Source organism: Alosa sapidissima, chromosome 4 (assembly GCF_018492685.1).
Source record: "Alosa sapidissima isolate fAloSap1 chromosome 4, fAloSap1.pri, whole genome shotgun sequence".
NCBI classification, from domain to species: domain Eukaryota; kingdom Metazoa; phylum Chordata; class Actinopteri; order Clupeiformes; family Clupeidae; genus Alosa; species Alosa sapidissima.
In genome coordinates, this window is record NC_055960.1 from 7995649 (window position 1) to 8018121 (window position 22473).

Sequence of the window (22473 nt, forward strand, 5' to 3'; positions counted from 1 at the left end):
CAAGGCAAATTTAAAATCATAATAAAAACCACCTGTCCGTAGCAGGAGCTGCTACTGATATGTTTTGATACCATCTCAAGTCCCTGATGATCACCGCTTGTGGATATTATGGATCAGGATGCCGTGAAGCCATATATAACAATGTTCCTTGTTTCATAATATTGTTTTCAACCATATTCCTTCATAAAATGACAATGCTGAGCTCTACATCCCTGTTGAAAAAAACCAGCCTGACCAGCTAAAGGTGGTTTGCTGGTTGACCAGCTTGTTAGATAGATACAGTAGATAGAGATAGCTAGATAGATACTTTATTGATCCTCAAGGGGAAATTCAAGACCAGTTAACCAGCTTGTTTGACCACCCTATGATGGTTGACCTGCTAGACCAACAAAACTCTTGCGAAAACATAAATTCGGCTGGTTTTCCCAGCTTATGATGGTAATTCAGCCGGTTTTGTTTGTCGTACCACCTCAAGCTGGTCATTTTAGCTGGTGTTGCTGGTCTATAGTGCTGGTTTAACTGGCCATTCCAGTTTATGTTGGTCATTCTAGCAAACCAGCATGGCCAGCTTGACAGACTGGTCACAAGCATGACCATCTTGCACCAGCTGTATCCCACAAGACAGGCTGGTCACACCAGCATGACCAACTTCCTCAGATGGTCACGCCAGCATATCCAGCTGGTGGCCCAACCAGCAAAGTCCAGCAATAGCTGGAAGAAAACCAGCAAAGACCAGCAGAAGCTGGTTTCTTGCCGTTTTTTTCAGCAGGGATGTACGGTAATACTGTTTTCATTCATATTCTTTCATAAACATATTGTCTTCAACTGACAATCCTCTGAACAGTATGAACATGAGACAAATGCTAGGATTGCAGTATTTATTACAGATATACAATCAAACACATCAGCAAGTTAAAGAGTTGAAATGTCAAAATAATTTCCACTTAATGACCTCTTCCTTCTGCTGTCCCCTGACCTGCACAAGGGGAGGACACACACACACACACACACACACACACACACGTTAAATAGAATATTGGGACCTGTTGTTGTTCTTTAGAGGACTCAGCAGACTAACTGACCTGCACAAGGGGAGGAGTACTCAGCCTCAGCTTGGTCACCTGATTGAGAGAGAGAGATTTCATTGGTCAGGGGCTTACTAGCACTGCTGTATCCATGGCAATGTAATTATACATATATGTAATGCTGGTCTTGGTCTATGGAGTCTTACTGGTCTGGTAGTAGTCATACACCTTGACCCCTGCTGGCTTCAGGTTGGTGACTGGCAAATCCTGTTGGATGGTCAGTTCGTAGTCAACAGGTATATCCTTTCGAACCTGTTTGGAAATCAAAAGAAACACATCACATCAGATGGACAGAGCGCAAGTAGGTGCAGCATGTTTCAGTGAAAACCAGGATTCTTACAGATGGCCTTACCTCTGACAGATACACAAGGATGTGGTCATCTTTCCTGTCAACTCGGTCCACAAACATGCTGCCCTGAAGCTGTTAAAACACAGAACATTATGGATGGTGCACACACACACCAACACAGCGTCCATCAGCAACATTATGGATGGTGCACACAGCCTCCATCAGCAACATTATGGATGGTGCACACACACCAACACAGCTTCCATCAGCAACATTATGGATGGTGCACACACACACACACACACACAGCTTCCATCAGCAACATTATGGATGGTGCACACACACCAACACAGCCTCCATCAGCAACATTATGGATGGTGCACACACACACACACACGCACACCAACACAGCTTCCATCAGCAACATTATGGATGGTGCGCACACACACACACCAACACAGCCTCCATCAGCAACATTATGGATGGTGCGCGCACACACACACACACACACACACACACACACACGCCCACCAACACAGCTTCCATCAGCAACATTATGGATGGTGCACACACACACACACACACAACACAGCCTCCATCAGCAACATTATGGATGGTGCACACAGAGCAACAGATGTAGGAGGGACAACTTACTTTTTCAGCGTCAGCAGTGAAGCCAGATAAGATTTTCACATCTATTATCACCATGTTCGTGCTCTGCAGTGGTCCGTTATATCTGCACAAGAAAGGAGGAATAACTATTAGAACGGATGTGTATCTGCACAAGAAAGGAGGAATAACTATTAGAACGGATGCGGTCAGACTAGTTCAGTCAAAGAGAGCAGAAGCAGGCGCTGCATGGAGCTCCATACTGTACTGTGAAGGCCTGCTGCCCACACACACACACACACACACACATACTGGACTGTGATGTGGAGGCTGAAGGCCTGTTGCCCATCGGCCTTGTTGCACTGTCCCTCAGTCAGAGGCTTGGCTTGAGTCTTAATGCTCAGGGTTGAATGTTTACTGGGAGTGGGGATGTTGTAGAAGAGAGCGACCTGTTGAAGAGGGCGAGAGATGTGAAGAAATGTCACGGACAGAGTATCCATCATCAATAGTTTAGAAACAAGTTCTTTTCCACTGACCCCCACAGAAGCGCATGCAGAGCCCTTCACGTCCACGCTGTACTTCCCAGGAACGTGGCGCAGCGCCCTCTCCTGGTACAGCAGTGTGTTGTGCTGGTTCACATCAAACTGGTGTGTGTCGCCCCCTGCTGACCGCACGGTCACTGTGCCGGAGCCATGTGGGCTGAAGACCTTGGTGGCATACAGAGCCAGAGCCTGCAGTGCCACCACCGTGTCCTGAGAGAACACACACCCAGCCGTCAGCACACACACACACACACACCCAGCAGTCAGCACACACACACAGCAGTCAGCACACACACACACACACACACAGCCGTCAGCACACACACACACACACACACACCCAGCAGTCAGCACACACAAACACACACACACACACACACAGCAGTCAGCACACACACACACACACACCCAGCCGTCAGCACACACACACACACACACACCCAGCCGTCAGCACACACACACACACACACACACACACACACACACAAACAGCTTAGAAAGGAAAGGTGTGTGGAGCACCTGTGTGGAAGAGAAGCCTCCATACGGATTCTGCTGCTTCACCAGCCAGTTGACGATCCTGGAAGCATAGCCCAGGTCTGCAGCCGTCAGGGCGGGTTTGGTGAGAACAGCTAACAGCACATAAGCACTCGTCTCCACTGCCAGGGAATCAGCTTGCTCTGATGAGGACTGAGACCAGTGCAGGAGACTCCCTGAGAAGACATGAGCCGTAGGAGATAGACATTCAATTCAAGTTTATTTATATAGCACATTTCATATGCATACACAGACTCCAATGTGCTTTTAGAAAACATTATCAAATAGACATTAAAACACATTAATAGTAAAATAAAAAAATGGTACTAGAAATAAGAATTTCTGATAAAAGTAATAAAAATGAAAGTCGCCACACCAACTTGGAAAGACCTTCAATTTTAACCAAAAGCTGAGGCAAATAAATATGTTTTCAGTCTGTTTTTAAAAGAGTTCACTGATTGGGAAGATTTCAGTTCAGAAGGTAGGGAGTTCCAGAGAGTAGGGGCATAGTGACTAAAAGCACCATGAGCGGAACTAGTATTTATTCTCGGGATTCTCGGGGAGACCTTTGCTTGAGGACCGTAGGCATCTGGCTGGAGTATATGCAGTGATCATATCAGAGATATATGATGGGGCTAAGCCATTCAATGATTTAAAAACAATAAGAAGTATTTTAAAATCAATTCTTTGTTTTACTGGGAGCCAGTGTAGTGATTTTAGTACTGGCGATATGTGATCATATCTTCTCGTTGAAGACATGAGCCGTATGAGATAAACATGAGCCGTATGAGATAAAGACATGAGCCGTAGGAGATAAAGGCAGCAGATGCACGTGTTTGCTCATCTATGTCGGTTCTGGCACACTGCACAACGTGTCCTACCAGCAGAGGTCGCTACGCTGTCCAAGTGTTTCAGCAGCTCAGCTCGGAGGTCTGCTTCCCCAGCGAGGCTGAAGGTGTAGGCCAGCAGAGCGGTGGTGTAGGTGTTGGAGCGGTCACTGGCGGAGGACTTCAGGAACCTCATGGTTTCTTGCTGAAGTAATAAAAATAGATTATTTTTTAAACATTCTGGTCAAAGGTTATATTTCTCATGAGCGGTACAAAAGGGGTATGACTTTCTAGTCATGTTCAGACAGCTATGGAAAAGATAAAGCATCTCAATGAAACCTTTGATAGAGGAGATGGTTTGAGACAGATTTACCTACCGTAACAGTGCTCATATTCAGCTCAAGCATTGATGCAGCGATGTAAGCTGTTATTGTTACATCATCGCTTACACCCCCCTATAAAACAATGAAAAACTCATCAACACTGAAAACGATGGTTACGTATGTAACCGCGGTTCTATGAATTTTGGATTTCCATCACATGCACGTGCAGGTCGAGTGTTTATCAACAAAGTCACTCGTGACATGGGGTGACGCATGACCCCCGTCCCGGTACTTAAGGTGCGCTCACCCCGGAAGTGACCTCTTGGCAATCTTCTCGTTCGCCTTCCGAGTGACTGGCGGTCATCCGAAATTCATAGAACCGCGGTTACATACGTAACAATTATTCTATTTCATTTCTACTGACCGCCAGAGGCGGTGCTTTCAGCACCTGGATGACAAATTCCAACAGGGTCACGAAGAAGATCTACATACCCTTTTAATGGCTTGAGAGGGTGGCTGTGGCTATTGACCCTATAAAACCTTGCAAATGTGCAAGTCGATGCCCATGAGGCCGCCATGCATATGTCGGAAAGTGGGACTCCGCGTAGTACTGACCATGACCCAGCTACACTCAGAGTTGAGTGACCACGAACGCGAGGTGGAACCGGTAAGCCACTATCAGAGTAGGCATAGCTGATGGCCTCCACGATCCACTTGGATAGCCGTTGCTTGGACAAAGCCAGGCCCCGCGCATGTCCAGTGTGGCAGATGAATAATGAATGTGACTGCTGGAGGGCAGCGGTCTGTTCGATATAGGCTTTCAATACTCGGACTGGGCATAGAAGAATGTCACCTTGCCCCGGTTCCTCTCCCTGGGCTGGGGGCTCGAATGCTCCCAGACTGAGCGGCTGGTTAGCATACGTTGCAGAGAAGGTTTTAGGTAAAAATGCCGGGTTCGGCCACAGGGTCACCCCTGTGCCATCGGAAGTCCATTGTAGGCACTCCCGGCTGACAGACAGCGCGTGTAGCTCTCCCACTCTCTTCGCCAATGACATGGCTAGGAGAAAAGCAGTCTTCAAAGACAACCATTTTAATCCCGACCTCCCCAGAGGTTCAAAAGGGTGCCGACACAGTGCATTCAGCACCAGCGGCAAGTCCCAGGAAGGTATCATCCTTCTTTGAGGGGGCCTCAGTCGCTGAGCACCCTTGAGAAAACGGGTCACCAGACTATGGGATCCCACTGTAACTCCCTCTACCTTGTTATGCCTAGCTGATATTGCAGCTACATACACCTTGATAGTGGATGCCGCCAGTCCGTCATCAAACCGCGATTGTAGAAAACTGAGGATAGCTCCTGTCCATGTTCTTGGCACCATTGTATAAAAAGCTTCCACCTATTAGCGTAAAGCGCATTAGTGGAAGGTGCCCGTGAGTTGTGGATAGTCTGTACCACTGCAGGGTCACATGCCCCTAGCAGTGGTTCAGGCCCTTCAGAGGCCACACCCAAAGTTGCAATCGTGCTGGGTTCGGATGCCAGATCCGGCCACCCAGCTGAGAGAGGAGGTCTATGCGCACAGGGAGACGCCAAGGCTGTCCGTCCAGTAGGCTGCATAGCACCGGGAACCAGACTCTCCCTGGCCACCTGGGGGCTACAAGCAGCACTTGGTGGCCCTCCCAGAGAATCCTCTCTAGAGTGGGTAGTATGAGCGGGAGTGGGGGGAATGCATATAGGAGCTGCTGGGGCCACCCATGCGGCAGCGCATCCTGGCCCAAGGGGCTTGTTGACTCCCTGAGTGAGAACCAGAGGGGGCAGTGTGTTGTGGCTTGAGAGGCGAAAAGATCCACCTCCGCTCTGCCATATTGGTGCCAGATGGCGTGCACCACTTCTAGGTTCAGCCTCCATTCCCCTGGATCGGGGTGTTGCCTGGACAAGAAGTCCACTGTGACATTCCGTGTGCCTGGGATGTGCATTGCCCTCAGGCTCAATAGCCGAGGGTAGGCCCATGAGAGTAGCTGCTGAATCAGCCTCAGGGATGCTAGAGACCTTGTGCTCCCCTGGTGGTTGATATGGTAAACCACTGACATGTTGTCTGTCCTTATAAGGACATGTCTCCCTGCTAAGACTGGCAGGAAATGCTCGAGAGCAAGAGCGACTGCCTGTAGCTCCAACAAATTTATGTTTTGTTCCCTCTGTCAAGGGTCCCATGTGCCTTGGGCAGTTCTGCACTGCCAAACAGCCCCCCATCCGGCCAGGGATGCGTCGGTCTCTACCACTTCTCTGCGAGAAGGTATGATCCCTAAACGAACCCCGGCAGTCAGGAACGAATGCTTCTTCCATGGCTGTAACCCTTTTAGGCAACTGGTGGTAACGGTCACCAGTCTGTGCCTGTGGTGCTTTGGATGAAACCCTAGCCTGTTCATCCATATTTGGAGAGGCCTCAAAGAAAAGAAGGCCCAGGGGGACTACGGAAGAAGCTGCTGTAAGCATGCCCAACAGCGCCTGGAAGGACCTGAGCGTCAGAGCTCAGCCTCTCCTGAATCACACTATGCAGAGGAGAATCTCGCCTACCCTCCTCTGAGATGGGGTTGCCCTCATTGTCTGCGAGTCCAGTTTCGATTCCAATGAACACCGTCTGCTGGCTGGGGATTAGGGAGCTCTTCCCGAAATTCACAGTTAGCCCTAGCCTGGTGACATGAGCGACTAGCAGGGCTGAGTCCCTTAATGCCTCTGGCTTCTCTGTTCCCAGACAAGGGCAATCATTTAGGTAAAGAAGGATGCGCATACCTCTGCCTTGAAGCGGAGCCAGGGCTGCCGCAGCAAATCTTGTTAAGGTCCGGGGGGCCAGAGAGATTCCGATGGCAGGACCCGGAACTGGTAAGACCTCCCCTCGAAAGCGAAGCGGAGGAATTGCCTGTGGTGAAGTGCAATTGGAATATGAAAATATGCATCTTTCAGGTCTATGGTTGTAAACCAGACGTCTTGCTTGACGCTTTGTAATACCTCTGCTGTGTGAAGCATATGGAATTTGAATACCTTTAGATGGCTGTTCAACAGCCTTAGATCCAGTATGGGGCGAAGTCCACCCCCCTTCTTTGGAATTAAAAAATATGTGTATAGAACCCACAGTCTTGTGATGGTGACCCTAGTTGCTGGAGGGCCCCCTTTTCCAGGAGGGCCCGAACCTCCTGGCGTAGGGCCAGAGCCTTGCCCTGGTCCTTCAGTCATTTTGACCCCTTGAAACCTCGGCGGTCGGTGCTTGAACTGGATGGTGTACCCTTTTGACAGGGTTGACACTACCCCAGGGGTCTGCTGTATTCACTTCCCAGTAATTGAGCTGTTCTCTGGTGAAACGTCCGACCGCCGGCCTGTAGACGTCACTGTCTACCTCCTCGCCCCCTCCTATTCCGAAAGGGGCAATATTCAGGCGTGCGCCGTTCCCTGTGAGGGTTGGTTCTCAGCAGGCCGGCGAAACCGCTCTGGCCTTGTTGACCCCTGTGCAAAGGTCCGCCTTATTGGCTGAAGAGTATCACCCGCCGTAGCGGGCCTCTGTCCCCGAACGGATACACGGCGCAGGCTAGCAAACTGCTGCCTGGTTTGCGTTACCTGTAGGCTGCGTTCGAGCGTTTGCTGTGCGGCAGGCCCAAAGAGTTGTCCAGGAACCACCGTGAGACAACAAAGGGCTTTCCTGCAGGGCTCAGACAATGGTGACTGAGCCAGCCATATCTGTCGCCGTGTCAGGGTCAGGGACGACATTAGTCTCCCCAGTTCCCTTGTCATGTACCCAAATGCTTTCAGTGAGGCCTCACTCAGCACTTCTGCCGACTGGTCTGCTCCAGAGGACTGGAGGGTCTGTGACAGGGACAGTATAAGGTGCGACATTGAGTTGCCTATGCGCGCAACCCGCGCCGGTGAGTCATAGCTCTTCCCAATAAGCTCGTCAGTCAGGCGACACTGTGGCCGGGGACAACGTGCATCTGGCCTTAATGCCTCATCAGGTGAAAGGATAAGGGCGGCAAGTGCCGGCCCTATAAACGGCATGCGGTCCAGCCCATGACTGGCTGCATCCTGCATACTAGCCAGGGTTCTGCAGTCGCTGGGGAGATGGGAGAAACGTCTGGGGTCAGCCCAGCATCTCTGTAACTCCTCAATGAAAGGAGCTGAAGGAGGCACGCTAAAAGATGCAGTAGAAGGGGCCTACCTGCGCTGGTGCTGCATCTAAGCCCAGGCGTGCCAGCGCTATCTTCACAGCGGGTTTGATCGCTGATGTGTGGCTAGCAACTGAGCCCTTCTGTGAGCTGTGTCCAGAAGCATCCTGGGTGTACGAGCCATAAGACTCTACATCTCCCAGATCATCCGCCCACTCATCAACCGTCGATGTGCTCTCTATCAGAGCCTCGGAGAGCCCATCCTCCTCTCGGGCACCCCCAGCTGGGGACAGCACAGGGGGCTGCTCTGATGAAGACCTTGAAGCGGCTGCTGCGTGATCGCCAGCAGGCTGTGCTCCCCTTGTAGATTAAGGAGCATCGCTTTAATCTGAGTGAACTCCGAAGCCATGTCTTCTACCTTCTGGTTTAAAGGATCTGGCGTAGGGAGTTTAAGCCTCCTCTTAGCAGAGGCCTCCCGTGTGTCTGCTCTGCGTTTCTGCTTTTGGGGATCCCATGCGGCTCCTTGCAGGGGGTGGTTGGGAGTTTAACCCCCATTCTAGTTGGGCTAGCCTAGCAGTCCTTGCAGCTACGCTCAGGCAACTGCAATTCATGCAAGCCTGGTCTGTCAAACCCTGCCTTAAGTGTTCCATGCCCAGACAGCTTGGACACTTATCGTGGCCATCCTCCAGTTCATCAGGGAGGCTAATCAAACGCAACAAATCAGGGAGGCTATCAAACGCAGTAGGCTAAACAAATATGCGCAAATAAGGAGCGAACACGCGCTCACCTCGCCACCTTAGTTTAGAAATAAGAAACAGAAGAGAGCGTTTGAAAACGCGAACAAACAATCTCATAAACGTGAAATTAGCACTTCCAATACAAAAGCGGAATTCGCTTGAATTCTAACTCACTTAGGAAGATGTTGCGGAAAACACAAGATCCGTCATTAACTCAAGAAGCCCGCGAGACCGCGAAAGCATTTCAATAAACAAAAATGTATTTAAGGCACCCTGAATCGCTAGAAGGCGAAAAAACACCCAAACGATTCCACATAGGCCTAGTTGCCACAGTAGAGCGAGCTCACTCGTAACGGTATTAATAAAGAAAAGTGTACTTACCGATCATAATAGAAAGTCACGTAGACAAATCGCAGTCTTATAAGAGGGCGAGAAAATCGCAGCTCCAACTGTACGGTTTGAAAAGATTCCAGCGTTCGTCCACGAAAATATGCCAACACTCTAAACAACCTGCTTCCACACGAGAAGATTTCAAGAGGTCACTTCCGGGGTGAGCACACCTTAAGTACCAGGACGGGGTCATGCGTCACCCCATGTCACGAGTGACTTTGTTGATATAAACACTCGACCTGCACGTGCATGTGATTGAAATCCAGGTGCTGAAAGCAGTAGAAATGAAATAGAATTCAGCATCCAGTATCATACAGGTCAGACCTTCATTCTGTTGTTGAAGAGTTTCCCCTGCATATTGAAAACACCATCTGGTCGAAGGTTTCCTCCAAGCCAAGTGCTCGCATCCGTTATAACTTTTGGATCAATGTAGACAAAGGACTTTGCTTTTCCAAACGACCTCAACACAAATGCAGTGAGCCTGGGAGAAGAGATGGACACAACGCTGAGTTTGCTTCTGTCCAGAGGTAAGAGCTGTGGTCTAAGGTTAGGAGCATTGTATGCAAGTCATTTTCATTTCTATAGCACATTACATTCCAAAGTGCTTCACAGTTAAAAAAGACAGAGTTTAAAAGATGATTCAAGCATCAACTACAGCCGACACCTCCAGACAAAAACCAAAACGAGAGAAACAGACATATAAATATACAGACAAAATACAAGTGGCATCAAATCCATAGTTCCACAGGCTCAGTGGCTGTTAAAAGCAAGTCTGAAGAGATGGTTTTTTTTAAAAAAATTTTTAGATATTATATAATAAATTTTTTTAAAATATATTTTTGGTCTTTTTATGCGTTTAATGATAGGACGGTGGAGAGTGACAGGAAGTGAATGGGAGAGAGAGTCGGGGTGGGATCCGGAAAGGACCACGAGGCGGGAATCGGACCCGGGCCGCCGCCGTACGGTGCAGGTGCCCCAGCTGGGGCTGAAGAGATGGGTTTTTAGTAGGGATTTAAAAACAGTCACAGGTGATGCCGATTAGAGTTCCGGTGGTAAGCTGTTCCAGAGGCGTTGCATGGATACTGAAAGCACTAATCTAATATTACTATTACTAATATAATACTAAGCAATTTAAAGCAATTCTAAGCAATATTACTATTACTAATATAATACTAAGCAATAATCTACAAGCCAAATTGTCACCTTAGAAAACGTAAATCCCAAAGATCTAAGAGCAACGGCAATGTCACTCATAGAACATTTATTGTAAAAGATAATGCAACACCGACAGTGCAACAAGGAACAAGCTTGGTAATGTCAATACACATAAACCTAAAACTAAAAGGATCAGTGGGATTAATTGCCTAAATAACACAGGTTTAGCATCCAAGTTATACTTCAGCCTTAGGCTACTTGATATGAAGCATATTCAAATTGCTCACGTTTTTGCTCTCCGTAACACTCATGTTTCCGCAAAATTCCACACCATCTTAAATTCCAAAATCAATGTTTACTCACTGGAACCACCACATGGATGTTCTTGCTCTACATTATTAGTATCTAGTTGTTTTGTAGGAATAGTACGCTTGTACAGTAGGCCCTAGGCTATGACATTCAGTTTCCTTTCTAAAATATTTAGCAACTCCATCCCTAACGAACTTACTATGGCCAATATCTTTGAAATGTAACGGTCTTGGTTTCATTCCGAAGACATGAAATCTAGGGATGTCCCGATCCGATATTTGGATCGGATCGGCCGCCGATATTAGCAAAAAATATGGGATCGGCCCGATCCGGACTCCCGATACAGTTTGTTTTCAAAACTCCGGTCCGTGTTTTCCAGCGCACCGATGTAGGTAATCCATTCCAGTTTTTCAGCTTTTCCCCCCAAATCCGGTCCGCGTTTTTCAGCACACCTAGCGACCTGTCCAGCATCCCACTTGTCTGTGCATGTCCAACTAAGAATTTAAAGTTATCGAGCAAACATTTCATGTCAGTTGAATTAATATAGCCTAAATGTTAACCGCGACCGCGAGTGTCCGCGAGACCCTCTTACTATTAAGGCTCTTATGCATGTTGCTGCTGACAACATTCGTTAGACAGGCAAAGCTATCTCCGCGATTTAAGATTGTTGTGTAATGTATAGGCACAGCACGCACTTTAATTTTCCTATTAAAGTCTAACAAACGCATTTCATTTCAAAAAGCAACCTGGTCAATCGCTAACAACTAAGTGCACCTAGGCCTACAACTCTACACATCCAAAAGGGCAGAAGCTTCCAGTAGGCCATCATAACTTTTTTTACCGTTTAGTCTGTGCATCAGCGCAGCCTACGACGATGTGAATTAGTGGCAGCTGTTGTCGCGGTAAACTTAAGCTCCTGTCTCTAAATAGTGTAGATAGGCCTACTTGCTATGTTGCTTGATTTTCTGTAATAAAAAATGTAGCCTAGGTTACTTCAGCAAACACAGACCAGTTGTGGCATCAGTTTCGCTTTTAAAACGCAACAGTGAGAGGCTTTTTAGCGCAGTCTCACTTATCATTGATGAGCACAGGAGCAGGCTGACACCTGAGCATGTTGAAATGATCACCTTTGTGAAGAAGAATCTCCCCATCATGCTCAGACTGCAGCCAGGGCAAACAGTAGAAATTGGAGTATGGAGATGGAGCAGTAAAGTGTGGAGGAGATAGCAATACTGTAGAAGGCGTGACAGTTATTTGGGTTGTTATAGCCAATGCAGTGTGTGTGGTAATTTGACTATTTTCTACTCAGGTTTTGTGTGTGTTGCTTTTATATGTAATTTTATATTGTTTACAATATTGTTTACACTGATGGCTTTTTTAAGCCTTGGTTTACACTCTTGAGCAGAGCACTGATGCCAATTCAGTTTGTGTGGTTAATTGACTATTTATTATTTTGTATTTATTTAACCCTGTTAAGAATAAACAGGTCAGCTTCTCATTACCAACCACTGTGGATTATTCAAACTAACCTAATTAAGTTGGCTAGTTGTTCTTAAGAGTAAAACCCTTTTCAACATGAGCATAACAACAAAATAAGTAAATATCTTTAATCTTTAATACATGCTTGGATCGGCCGGTATCGATATCGGCCGATGCTAAAAGCTACAATATTGGTATCGGATCGGAAGTGCAAAAAGCTGGATCGGCACATCCCTAATGAAATCTGGGTGAATTTGGGCCTCAGACTCTTGGTGTGAGCGGAATCGGAGCGGAACAGAGGGGCTGCTCCGGCCTCCAAATTAAAAAGCGCTCCAACAAAACTCCATCCGCTGCGCTCCTTGCTTTGGCTCGGCAGCTCTGCGTGGGATGCAGATCCTAGTGGTCGTTATTGAGTGGAAAAGTTCAGCATGTTTGTGACATAACCGGGAGCACGCTCATTTAGTGATTTAAAAACAGTCAATGCCACTTTATACTGGATTGTAAATTTAACAGGAAGCCAGTGCAGTACTGGAGTGATGTGTTCCCGTTTCCTTGTCCTGGTAAGCAGTCTAGCGGTTGCGTTTTGTACCAACTCTTGCAAGAGATGATTCATCAACTCCAGTATAAAGGGCAATACAATAATTACAAGGCGATTACAATACTGTCAATCTTAAAAGTGGCGCTTCGGTCCTAATTATGCTTTTAAATGAAAGTTTGACTCGGGTACATTCACAAGACGACCCTAGGTTGCATTTTGGTGAGTTACGCTTTAATGCAGAAACACAATTAGCTTTAAAGCACCTGTTCAGTGCAGAGATCGGGGAGAGGATGCATTTGAGGCCGTAGAGGGGGAGGACCTCCTTGAGTGGCACTGTGATGTTTTAGTAGCCATGTGTTGAATCATGGGAAACGGCGCATTAAACGTTACCGATTTGTGGTCAGAGAATGCAGTATCTATTACATCAACCATGTCCAGATTAAAAGCATGTGATAGAACAACATCAAGAGTCTTGTGGTCTACAGGTGTCTTACTTTGTGAACCAGGATGGACTCACCATGTGTTTCCATCTCCTGTTCCAAACGTGCTGTATGCTCCATTAGGATGCTTATAGTTCAGCTGCCTCTGGTATCCTGTTGATTAGAACCATATTACTCATTATTATGTTCCAAATCACCAGCCACTGTATTAGGCACATGTGTTCAACTGCTCATTAACAGATATCTATTCAGCCCATCACATGGCAGCAACTCAATGCATTTAGGCATGTAGACGTGATCGAGAGCACTGCTAAAGATCAGGGGCGTGTCCAGGGGTGTGGCCACAGGGAGGCACTGCTTCAAAAGAATGAAGTTGGCTTTAATAATATCAAATCAATAAAATAATCAATTATCAACAAATTTGATATAGAGGTAAACAGTGAAGAATACGAAATGTGACACATGGTCATAATATATTTCTAGAGAGCTTTGTCTTCTGTCATACTTTGGATGTTGTAGGTATTGTTGTACCATGTAGTGTGTGTGTGTGTGTGTGTGTGTGTGTGTCCATACTTTTGACTGGTAGATATAAGTATGTATACTCTTTTGATCCCGTGAGGTAGTGGTAGTGTATGCTATAAAGAATTAAGGCAATTCTGAAGGCAAAAGGGGTTCAACCCGGTGCTACAAAGGTAAATGGGAAATAGTCATTAGTCATGCCTACCACACAGAACTCAAAAGTTAGAGGTGCCATCTTGTTCAGGGGTTTACTATCCAGGATGGATACATAATAATGAACATAGACATGTGCCCTCTACTGCCCTCTACTGTCAAAAGGAAGAGAACATCTCACCGCTTTTGAGGAAGTTGGTGGCCTTCTCCTTAATGTCTGCAGTGAGCTGGCCAGTGTTCTGCAGGTACTGCAGAATGTAGATATTTGGGGAGAGGACGGCCATATTTTGCTCCCCACAACCATAAGGCATCTGCAGGAGGCTGTCGATGTTCTTCAGAGCACGACCTAAGATGTCTCCTGCAGGAGGCATGGAGTGTTGGACAAACATGGTTAGGGTTTCAGCAGTCAGTCAGCCAATGTAAGGCTCTGCTGTGCATATGAAGCGTGTGTTGTATGTGACTGTTGGTACCTAGCACAGACACAGAGGCTCTGGCTGATCCCTTAACTACATCCCCTGGGAGTGTCAGCTCCACCTCCTCCGTCAGGGCGCCCCCTGTGGACACAACATGGAACTGAGTTGGGGGCCAAGCAGGCCAATGGCCAGTGGTCTAATATGAATAAAGGTCTGGGCAAAATACATGGACATAACAGTGCATGCAAGAATAGCATCAGGTTCCTTTTAACACAAGAATCTATTAATACATTCCATAGAGTATGCATAAGGACAACACGTGAACTATAGACACAGAAGATTGGAGCTCACCCTTTGGACATAAGAGCCAGCTGAAACTTCTTGCCTTCTCGGTTCCTTCCGCCTTACAAAAGAGAAGTTACAGATGTTAGAAGTGTGATTTTAGCTCTAGAGGTTCTTGTGCAGGACTACTGGCATGCCTACCTTGACCTTGAGGGAGCGAGTGACTGCGTCTACGCGGCCTCTCTCTGGGACGGTCACCACTTCATTGCCACACAGAGTCCGAGACGGCTCAGCGGCCGCACTCACAGTCACGCTCATCTCTCCTGCAGGCAAGTTTCCCCAGGTCAGCTTCAGCAGTGTCCACTACTACAGTGTCTCTACGCTCTCAGCATTACTCACAGAGTACAGAGGGTCCCAGTGTCTAATAAAGTTACCCACTTTCCTTTAACTCTCTCAGCGTTACTCACCGAGTACAGAGGGCACTAGCGTCCATTTGAAGGTTTTTCTCCCATCTGCACACAGACAGGAGGAGTACTGGCCATCAGAGGAGGGGGTCAGAGTGAAGTCTGATGAAGGGGTTGGAGTCACTGTGACCTACCAGAGAGGGACTCGTTTAACACACACACACACACACACGAGATGCAACGGTACACAGTATTTTACAGAGCCATACATACACACATATACCGTGTGTGTGTGTGTGTGTATATATGTGTGTGTGTGTGTATATATACATACACACACACACACACACACACACACACACACACACACACACAAAAATAAAGAGTTCAGACGACTCAAATCATGGGCACCATGTTTCATACCAACGTCGGATGATTCTACAATGTAACCCTGTGGGGCGAATACAGTATGTTGAAATAAAAAGCTAGAGAGGGAATCGAGTTTCACACACACACTCACACACACACAGCTAATTAAGTAATTCAATCAGAACACACTTTGGCTACCAGAAAGTTCAAAGTCCTTATGCTCAGAGCATGATCTGTTGCTATACCATGATGCACTTGGGCAGGTAGTTGAAAAATGTTGCAATATCATGATGCACTTGGGCAGGTAGTTGAAAACTGTTGCAATACCATGATGCACTGGGGCAGGTAGTTGAAAACTGTTGCAATACCATGATGCACTTGGGCAGGTAGTTGAAAACTGTTGCTTTGAGCTCAAAGGTCTCTCCACGGATGATGGAGTAGGGCAGGGAGAGCTCGAGGAAGAAGGGCTGGAACACTGTGAGCTGAACTGGTGGGGCCAGACCGAAGCCCTGGGGGGACAGGCAGAACGCCTCCATCTCCCAGGTGGTGATGGTGTCAGGGACAGTGAGAGGGACTTGTGTTTCTCCAGACCCCCTGTGAAGAGCAACGTTAGAGCAACGTTAGAGCAACGTTAGAGCAACGTTAGAGCAACGTGATGGGGCTGGATATGGGGAGCTGGTTATGGGGCTGGAGACTAGTGCTGGAAACAGGATCCCTGATTCTACATGGCCACTTACCCGACCTCTGCCAGGTCCCAGATCCACGTCTCAGGGAAGATTGTACGAACAGTCACACCAACACTTTCCGGCACTGGAGCATCTGGTGCAGCATTTCCAGCAACTCCAAAGGCCACCTTGGGATACGGATACCCTATCAAGCAGAAACAAACTCGTACAACATGTGCAGTATGCAGTATGCAGTACCTGCCCTCTCTGCTCCCCCCCCCCAGTCTCTCCCCCTCCCCCCCCCACGTCAGGGCACCGGTGCACATCACGATTAACCCCCCATGTCAGCAGCAGAGGCTTGAGGTGATAGTCTGCCTGCATCTGTGGACATGAAAGGTAGAGTGCCCATACCTACTGACCTACTGACGCTGACCAAATCCTTTACATGTTGTTTAACGACAGACAGACACACACAGACAGCATTAAGGTATTAAAATGGGGTTCACAGATTTAGAAAATGTCCCTCGACATTGGAAACTTTAAATGTCCCTCGAATGTCCCTTGTTAAATGGTGAATTTGTGTTTGCGCCTAAACAATTACTGCTGACATAAAGGTAAGAATTTCGTAAGAGATCTGATCCCATTGATATTGAAGGCAGTGAATGTGCCATATCTCTCTCTGACGCTACGCTGATCTGAAGGCAGTGAATGTGCCATATCTCTCTCTCTGTGACGCTACGCTGATCTGAAGGCAGTGAATGTGCCATATCTCTCTCTCTGACGCTACGCTGATCTGAAGGCAGTGAATGTGCCATATCTCTCTCTCTGTGACGCTACGCGATCTGGAAATAAGGTGCTACTACTGCCATCCACAGCAAACTGCTCTCTGCTTTAGACTGGTAGGTATAACATCTTCTGCTTTACAAATGGCTTGGAGGCCTTCGGAGAGGCTTGGGAGCCATTGTTATTGCTATGGCGATGGCATTGACACAGGACTGTAGTGTTAATTAGAGCAATCAGAGGCCTTGGTCAATGGTCAGGTCTACAAACACCAAGTAAATTGAGCCTCATTGTTAAATTAGGTTACAGTGTCTCAATTCAAGGTCTACAGTGTGTTTCATGTTTAAGTGCTCTTACCGAATCCCTTGTGGTACGTCTCCCCCCGGTACAGTAAGCAGTCTGGTGTCCGCAAAACCAGGTTAGTTACAGCCTTCAGCCCCAACCTCTAAAACAGACACAGATGCAGATAGACTCCTCCTTCACAGATATTATGGACATTAGGATATGGACTTATTCTGTGTTCAAGTGCTTATTTTTCAGACCTGGAAAGCTGCAAAGGCATCAGTTGCAGAGAGTCCCGGAGGATAGTACAAAGATCGCCGCGGTCTCACTTTCAGACACTCTACTGGATCTTCAACTTCATAATCCACAAATGAGTCCATCGGCGGGAACAGATCAAAAACCTAGAGGGGAAGAGGAACGCATCATCACCCCCCTCCTCCCCATCACCCCCCCCTCTTCAGGAATCATCACCACCCCCCCCCCCCCCCTCCCTCTCTCCAGGCATCACCCCCCCCCCCCCCCTCCTCCTCCTCCTCCTCCTCCTCTCTTCAGGCAGTAATGGGCAGTAATACATATGAGCGTCAGAGGCCCAGTCCCCTCTGGGTCAGATCTATGTCGTCATGGTGCTGGTAACCTTGTCAGCGTTCAGGCGTTTCCCAGGTTCCAGGATGAAGATGCTCTGATCCACAGCGCTGAGGCCGCAGAGAGAGCCAGGCTGGGCGGACAGCTGCAGGGAGCTCTTCTCTCCAGGAACCGCTTTAGGGGGGAAGAACTGCACCGACACCTGTGTACACAACAGCATATTATCAACCAATCACAGAGCAGCAGAGGAGGACAAAGACAACTTTCCACTACCTTGATCTAGCGTGCTACCATGACATGCTCTACTGTGCTACCATGACAACAACATGCTGTAGTGTGCTCCCATTACACCATTGCACTGTAGTGTGCTACCATGACAACATGCTGTAGTGTGTTCCATGACAACCATCATGCTGTAGTGCACTACCATGACAACATGCTGTAGTGTGCTACCATGACAATATCATGCTGTAGTGTGGTACCTTGTTTATGAAGCACTTCTCCGTTGAGAAGGTTTTGCTGTCAGCCAGAACCGTCTCACTGGGTAAGACACAGTAGGCCAGGACCTGCACTGAGGGGGCCATCTCAGCACTGACGGACAACTGGAAGGAAACCTCACCCAGAGTTACTGGTGGAGAACCCTTCACTGAAGCTTCAGCAAAACCATGATGAACAATCTGTCCTCTTGATAAAACCTGCAACAAACAAGGAAACCTAATGACAAAGTATTCAAATGACTTTAGATGTCTGTAATGGAACCTGTATTCCACATACCATATAAATGACATCCACAGAGTCTGCGTTGAAAGTCTCCCCAGTGAAGGTGTACTTAATGGTGATGGGTACGTCTTTGCCACACTGAAGAGCATCATCTATTTTGTCATCTATTATGGCCAGAGAGCTGGAGGACGCCGAGTCTGGAGATGCTGTTCTTAATCTGGACACAGACTTTGATGCCGAGTCATAGTATGGGGTGTTATATGGTCTGTATGTGTTGGTGTCTGTAGTTAGGCTGGCCTGGAAAGGAAGAGGCATTAGAGATGAGAAAGGAGGAATGCCTGGATCTTCCACAAAGCACCGTCACAACTACACTAGCACTAGCTTGTGTACAATATACACATGACACACTCACACAAAGATTCAACTACACTAGCAGTAGCTTGTGTAGAATATACGCATCACGCACTCACACGCAGAGACTCAAATATACTAGCATTAGCTTGTGCACAATCTATACACAACACGTTCACATAGACACTAGACGTAGCTTTTCTGCAGTGCATTCACTGATTTTTCCAGAAGACTCTAGTGACCAGCTTACAAAGAGCTCAAAGTCCCCTGGGAAAGGAGCTGTGTTGAGAGAGAACTGGGCCACTCCAACGGAGTCTGTGGTCAGGTTCAGCAGAAGTTCTGCATTCCATCTCGGACCTTTGAACAGATGGACCATCCTCCCAGCGATGCCAGTGTCATTGTAATGGGTCGCTTTGATCTGCAGAGAAAGTAGTAGTAACACTTTATTTGTCCCAGAAGGGCAATTATTTTGCATGCAAGGTTAGTCAAGTCAAGTCAAGTTTATTTATATAGCGCATTTCATACACAGAGGTCATTCAATGTGCTTTACATAAACAAAACCAAACAATAATAACAAATAAAAGCATAGAAGGGCAATATAGTCAAAGAATAGTTAAAAGGTAAAGATCATAATAAAAAGAAAACATAAAACACAAGGTAAAATAATTTAAAAATAAAGGATAATTAGTAAGCAAAAAACAAAGGCAAAAGTAGTAAAAAAAAAGTAATAAAAGATAAAGTAGAATAATTATCAAGGCAGATTCAGAATTTGTAACTTGGCACAGTTAGCAGAAAGCATCTGAGAACAGTTTGGTCTTAAGTCTAGATTTAAAACTGGCTACAGTTGGGGCCTTTTTGATGTCATCCGAAAGTTGATTCCACAGCTGAGCCACATAGCAGCTAAAAGCTGCTTCACCATGTTTAGTTCTAACAGTAGGTTTTACTAGCAGGTTTTTCACCTGGGACCTGAGAGGACGCGAAGGTGTGTACTGCTGAAGCATGTCTGACGGGTATTTAGGTCCTGCTCCATTTACTGATTTATAAACAAGCAAGAGAGCTTTAAAGTCAATTCTGTGACTTACTGGAAGCCAGTGCAAGGACTTAAGAATTGGAGTAATGTGGTCAGTTCTTTTAGTTTTTGTTGTTCTACTAGTGCAGGTTCTACTAGTGCATGCACTTCTAGTGCATGCATGGCAGATGTGTTTGCAGAGACGACCTTTTCACCTACCTTGCCCTCCATAACTGCCCCGTCCTCAATTACGTTTGGTGTATCAACAAAGGAGAGTTTCCCAAGAGAGAAGTCCAAATCTATGTTTTTGACCTCTGAACGACTGATACCTGAAGACAAAATGAAATATAGACAAGGCACCTTTGGTGGACAAACAGTTTTCAAAAGGGTCGCTTTAGCTTACCTGTTCCTTCTTCAACTACTGTGGCCTTGAATATTAGAATATCCCTCAGTTTTTGGTTCAAGTCTTGCTGTGTAAATGTTGCCATATAGAATACATAACAGCCACAGCCAGACTTGTCCATCTGTGGGCATAAAACAAGCACAGTTACAATTAAACACTCCACAAACCTGCATCATCACAGCCTCAGGAAGTGTTTGTCAGTCTACTTCATAGCTGTCAACATTGAGCGTTGAAAATAAGGGAGATCCCCACGTCTCACCCAAAATACGAGATCAACAACATAGAATTCTTGCTGATAGCAACAGGAAGATCAGACAACAAAACTGCTGCACTAACTAAACAAGGTGTAGAGCTAGGTCTACCGTTACATGGCCTACAGATTGGCATCAAAATCATGCTCACAACAACCACGCTGTTATCTTAAATAGACTAATATCACCAAGTCGCCTTCAAGCAAGCAAAACAATGCTTTGAAAACATCTGCTTCGCTGGAAGGGCAAGGGGGTAGCAACAGGACAACAGTAGGCTACATAGACAGACAGGTGCGGTGGTAGGGCTAATGTTATGAGAGTATTAAAATATGGGATATTTTACGGGGAAAAAAATATTAAGATGGGAAGGCAGTGGGAAAAAAGTTAAAATAGGTCCGAAACCCGGAAAAAACAGGAGGGTTGACAAGTATGGTCTACTTGCAGTGGTGGAATGTAACGAAGTACAAATACTTCGTTACTGTACTTAAGTAAATTTTCCACGTATTTGTACTTTACTTAAGTAAAATTTATAGTGCATACTTTTGACTTTTACTTCGTTACATTTTACAGCAATTATCTGTACTTTTACTCAGCTACATTTCTACAACACCATCGTTCCTTTTTACGATACATTTTATGATCAGTTTTTTTTTTTCTCTCTGACAAACACGTTTGTTTTACCGGGGGGTTGCTACCAAAGATTCTGGAGCGCTACGTGCATTCTTAGAAACATAAGCTTCTAGTCTAGACCAGGCAAAGCGTGAGCTTGTAGCCATCTGCATTCGGTAGGCTATATTCACCAGACCCATGGCTACACTGTACATGCAACTGTGTTCTGTGCCTTTCTCTGTCTGTTATCTGCAGCGTTAGGGCTATCCGCGGATCAGCGAAGTTACAGGCTATGCCCATGCTTCTGTCACACGTCTGATCATTTGCGGCACAAATGAATGGTAGACTATTAATGAACCGGTGGCCGGAAAAAACGTAACATTTTCCAGATTAGGAAATATTCCTTAATTGTGTGTGATTAAATAAAGATGCATAGCCTACAATTGGGGGGTAGTAACGTGAGCGCTCATTCAATGTCTATGCGTCTGCGCAAGTGAAACTGAACTTAATCATAAAGACACCTTTCTCAGCAACTTTTCTGTTCAATCAGCATAATTGGCATTACGATCCACCCGACGTTTCCCTTGTCTACCCCGTTAAACTTCAGGCTCTCCTGTTTTGCTGAATGATATTACTCAGCAGATCACCCTAGTAGATAACCAGAATTACAGTCTCTAGAATTGTAGGTCAGAATGTAAACTTCCTCCACCACTGTCTACTTGGCCCTTTAATCCCTACTGTTATAACTTCATTTTAAATGCCAGAAATGAAATAAATGTGTGGCAAACATAACAAATGTTAATTTATATTTTAATGTTCATTTCGTTAATATCAAAATCAGTCATATTGAGGCAACATTTACAGAAGAGTGAATAACTATGATGTGGAAGTAGATCTTTACCTCCACCAGTTCTTCCCAACATACTGATTGTGTGGGATCAACGTCATCGCCTCCAAATCCTCGGATATCCGTCTCTCGACACAAAGACAGAGTAGCCTTCCCTGGCACAGGCGCCCCAAACGTGTACCTGAGAACAGGGACAACACGGGTTACAAGATCACGGCCTACAAGGTCAACACGGGATACAAGGTCACACAGCACAACGCTTAAAGGCTAAAAGACCACACAATCACAACGCTTAACAGGTGAAAACAACCTCCATCAACTGCAGCTGTACTGCAAGATGGGTGATGGCAGATGACACACATTTGCTTAGATTCAAGAGGACCATAGTCGTTTGGTGACGAAGCTATGTCTCGGTGTATAGAACAAATCGA

At 46.5% G+C, this 22473-nt stretch overlaps 1 protein-coding gene across 6 annotated transcripts in view; it reads right to left on the reverse strand.

Annotated features, from left to right (window-relative positions):
• Positions 1–864: 864 nt before the first annotated feature.
• Positions 865–22473, reverse strand: part of LOC121706371 (alpha-2-macroglobulin-like protein 1) — a 38380-nt gene continuing 16771 nt past the window's right edge. For all 6 annotated transcript variants that reach the window (XM_042088005.1, XM_042088001.1, XM_042088003.1 and 3 more), the window contains exons 10-37: positions 22097–22223; positions 20336–20456; positions 20152–20261; positions 19174–19341; positions 18627–18869; positions 18335–18547; positions 17905–18054; positions 17531–17671; positions 17346–17433; positions 16281–16413; positions 15912–16137; positions 15238–15364; positions 14972–15093; positions 14840–14891; positions 14546–14629; positions 14257–14433; positions 13481–13556; positions 9807–9963; positions 4264–4341; positions 3941–4091; positions 3045–3235; positions 2520–2735; positions 2296–2432; positions 2029–2110; positions 1438–1506; positions 1232–1337; positions 1083–1121; positions 865–976 (exon numbers count right to left, since the gene is read on the reverse strand). In XM_042088005.1, coding sequence (XP_041943939.1) covers positions 945–976; positions 1083–1121; positions 1232–1337; positions 1438–1506; positions 2029–2110; positions 2296–2432; positions 2520–2735; positions 3045–3235; positions 3941–4091; positions 4264–4341; positions 9807–9963; positions 13481–13556; positions 14257–14433; positions 14546–14629; positions 14840–14891; positions 14972–15093; positions 15238–15364; positions 15912–16137; positions 16281–16413; positions 17346–17433; positions 17531–17671; positions 17905–18054; positions 18335–18547; positions 18627–18869; positions 19174–19341; positions 20152–20261; positions 20336–20456; positions 22097–22223 — 3616 coding nt within the window. In that variant the 3' untranslated portion in view covers positions 865–944. The remainder of the gene's footprint in view (positions 977–1082; positions 1122–1231; positions 1338–1437; positions 1507–2028; positions 2111–2295; positions 2433–2519; positions 2736–3044; positions 3236–3940; positions 4092–4263; positions 4342–9806; positions 9964–13480; positions 13557–14256; positions 14434–14545; positions 14630–14839; positions 14892–14971; positions 15094–15237; positions 15365–15911; positions 16138–16280; positions 16414–17345; positions 17434–17530; positions 17672–17904; positions 18055–18334; positions 18548–18626; positions 18870–19173; positions 19342–20151; positions 20262–20335; positions 20457–22096; positions 22224–22473) is intronic.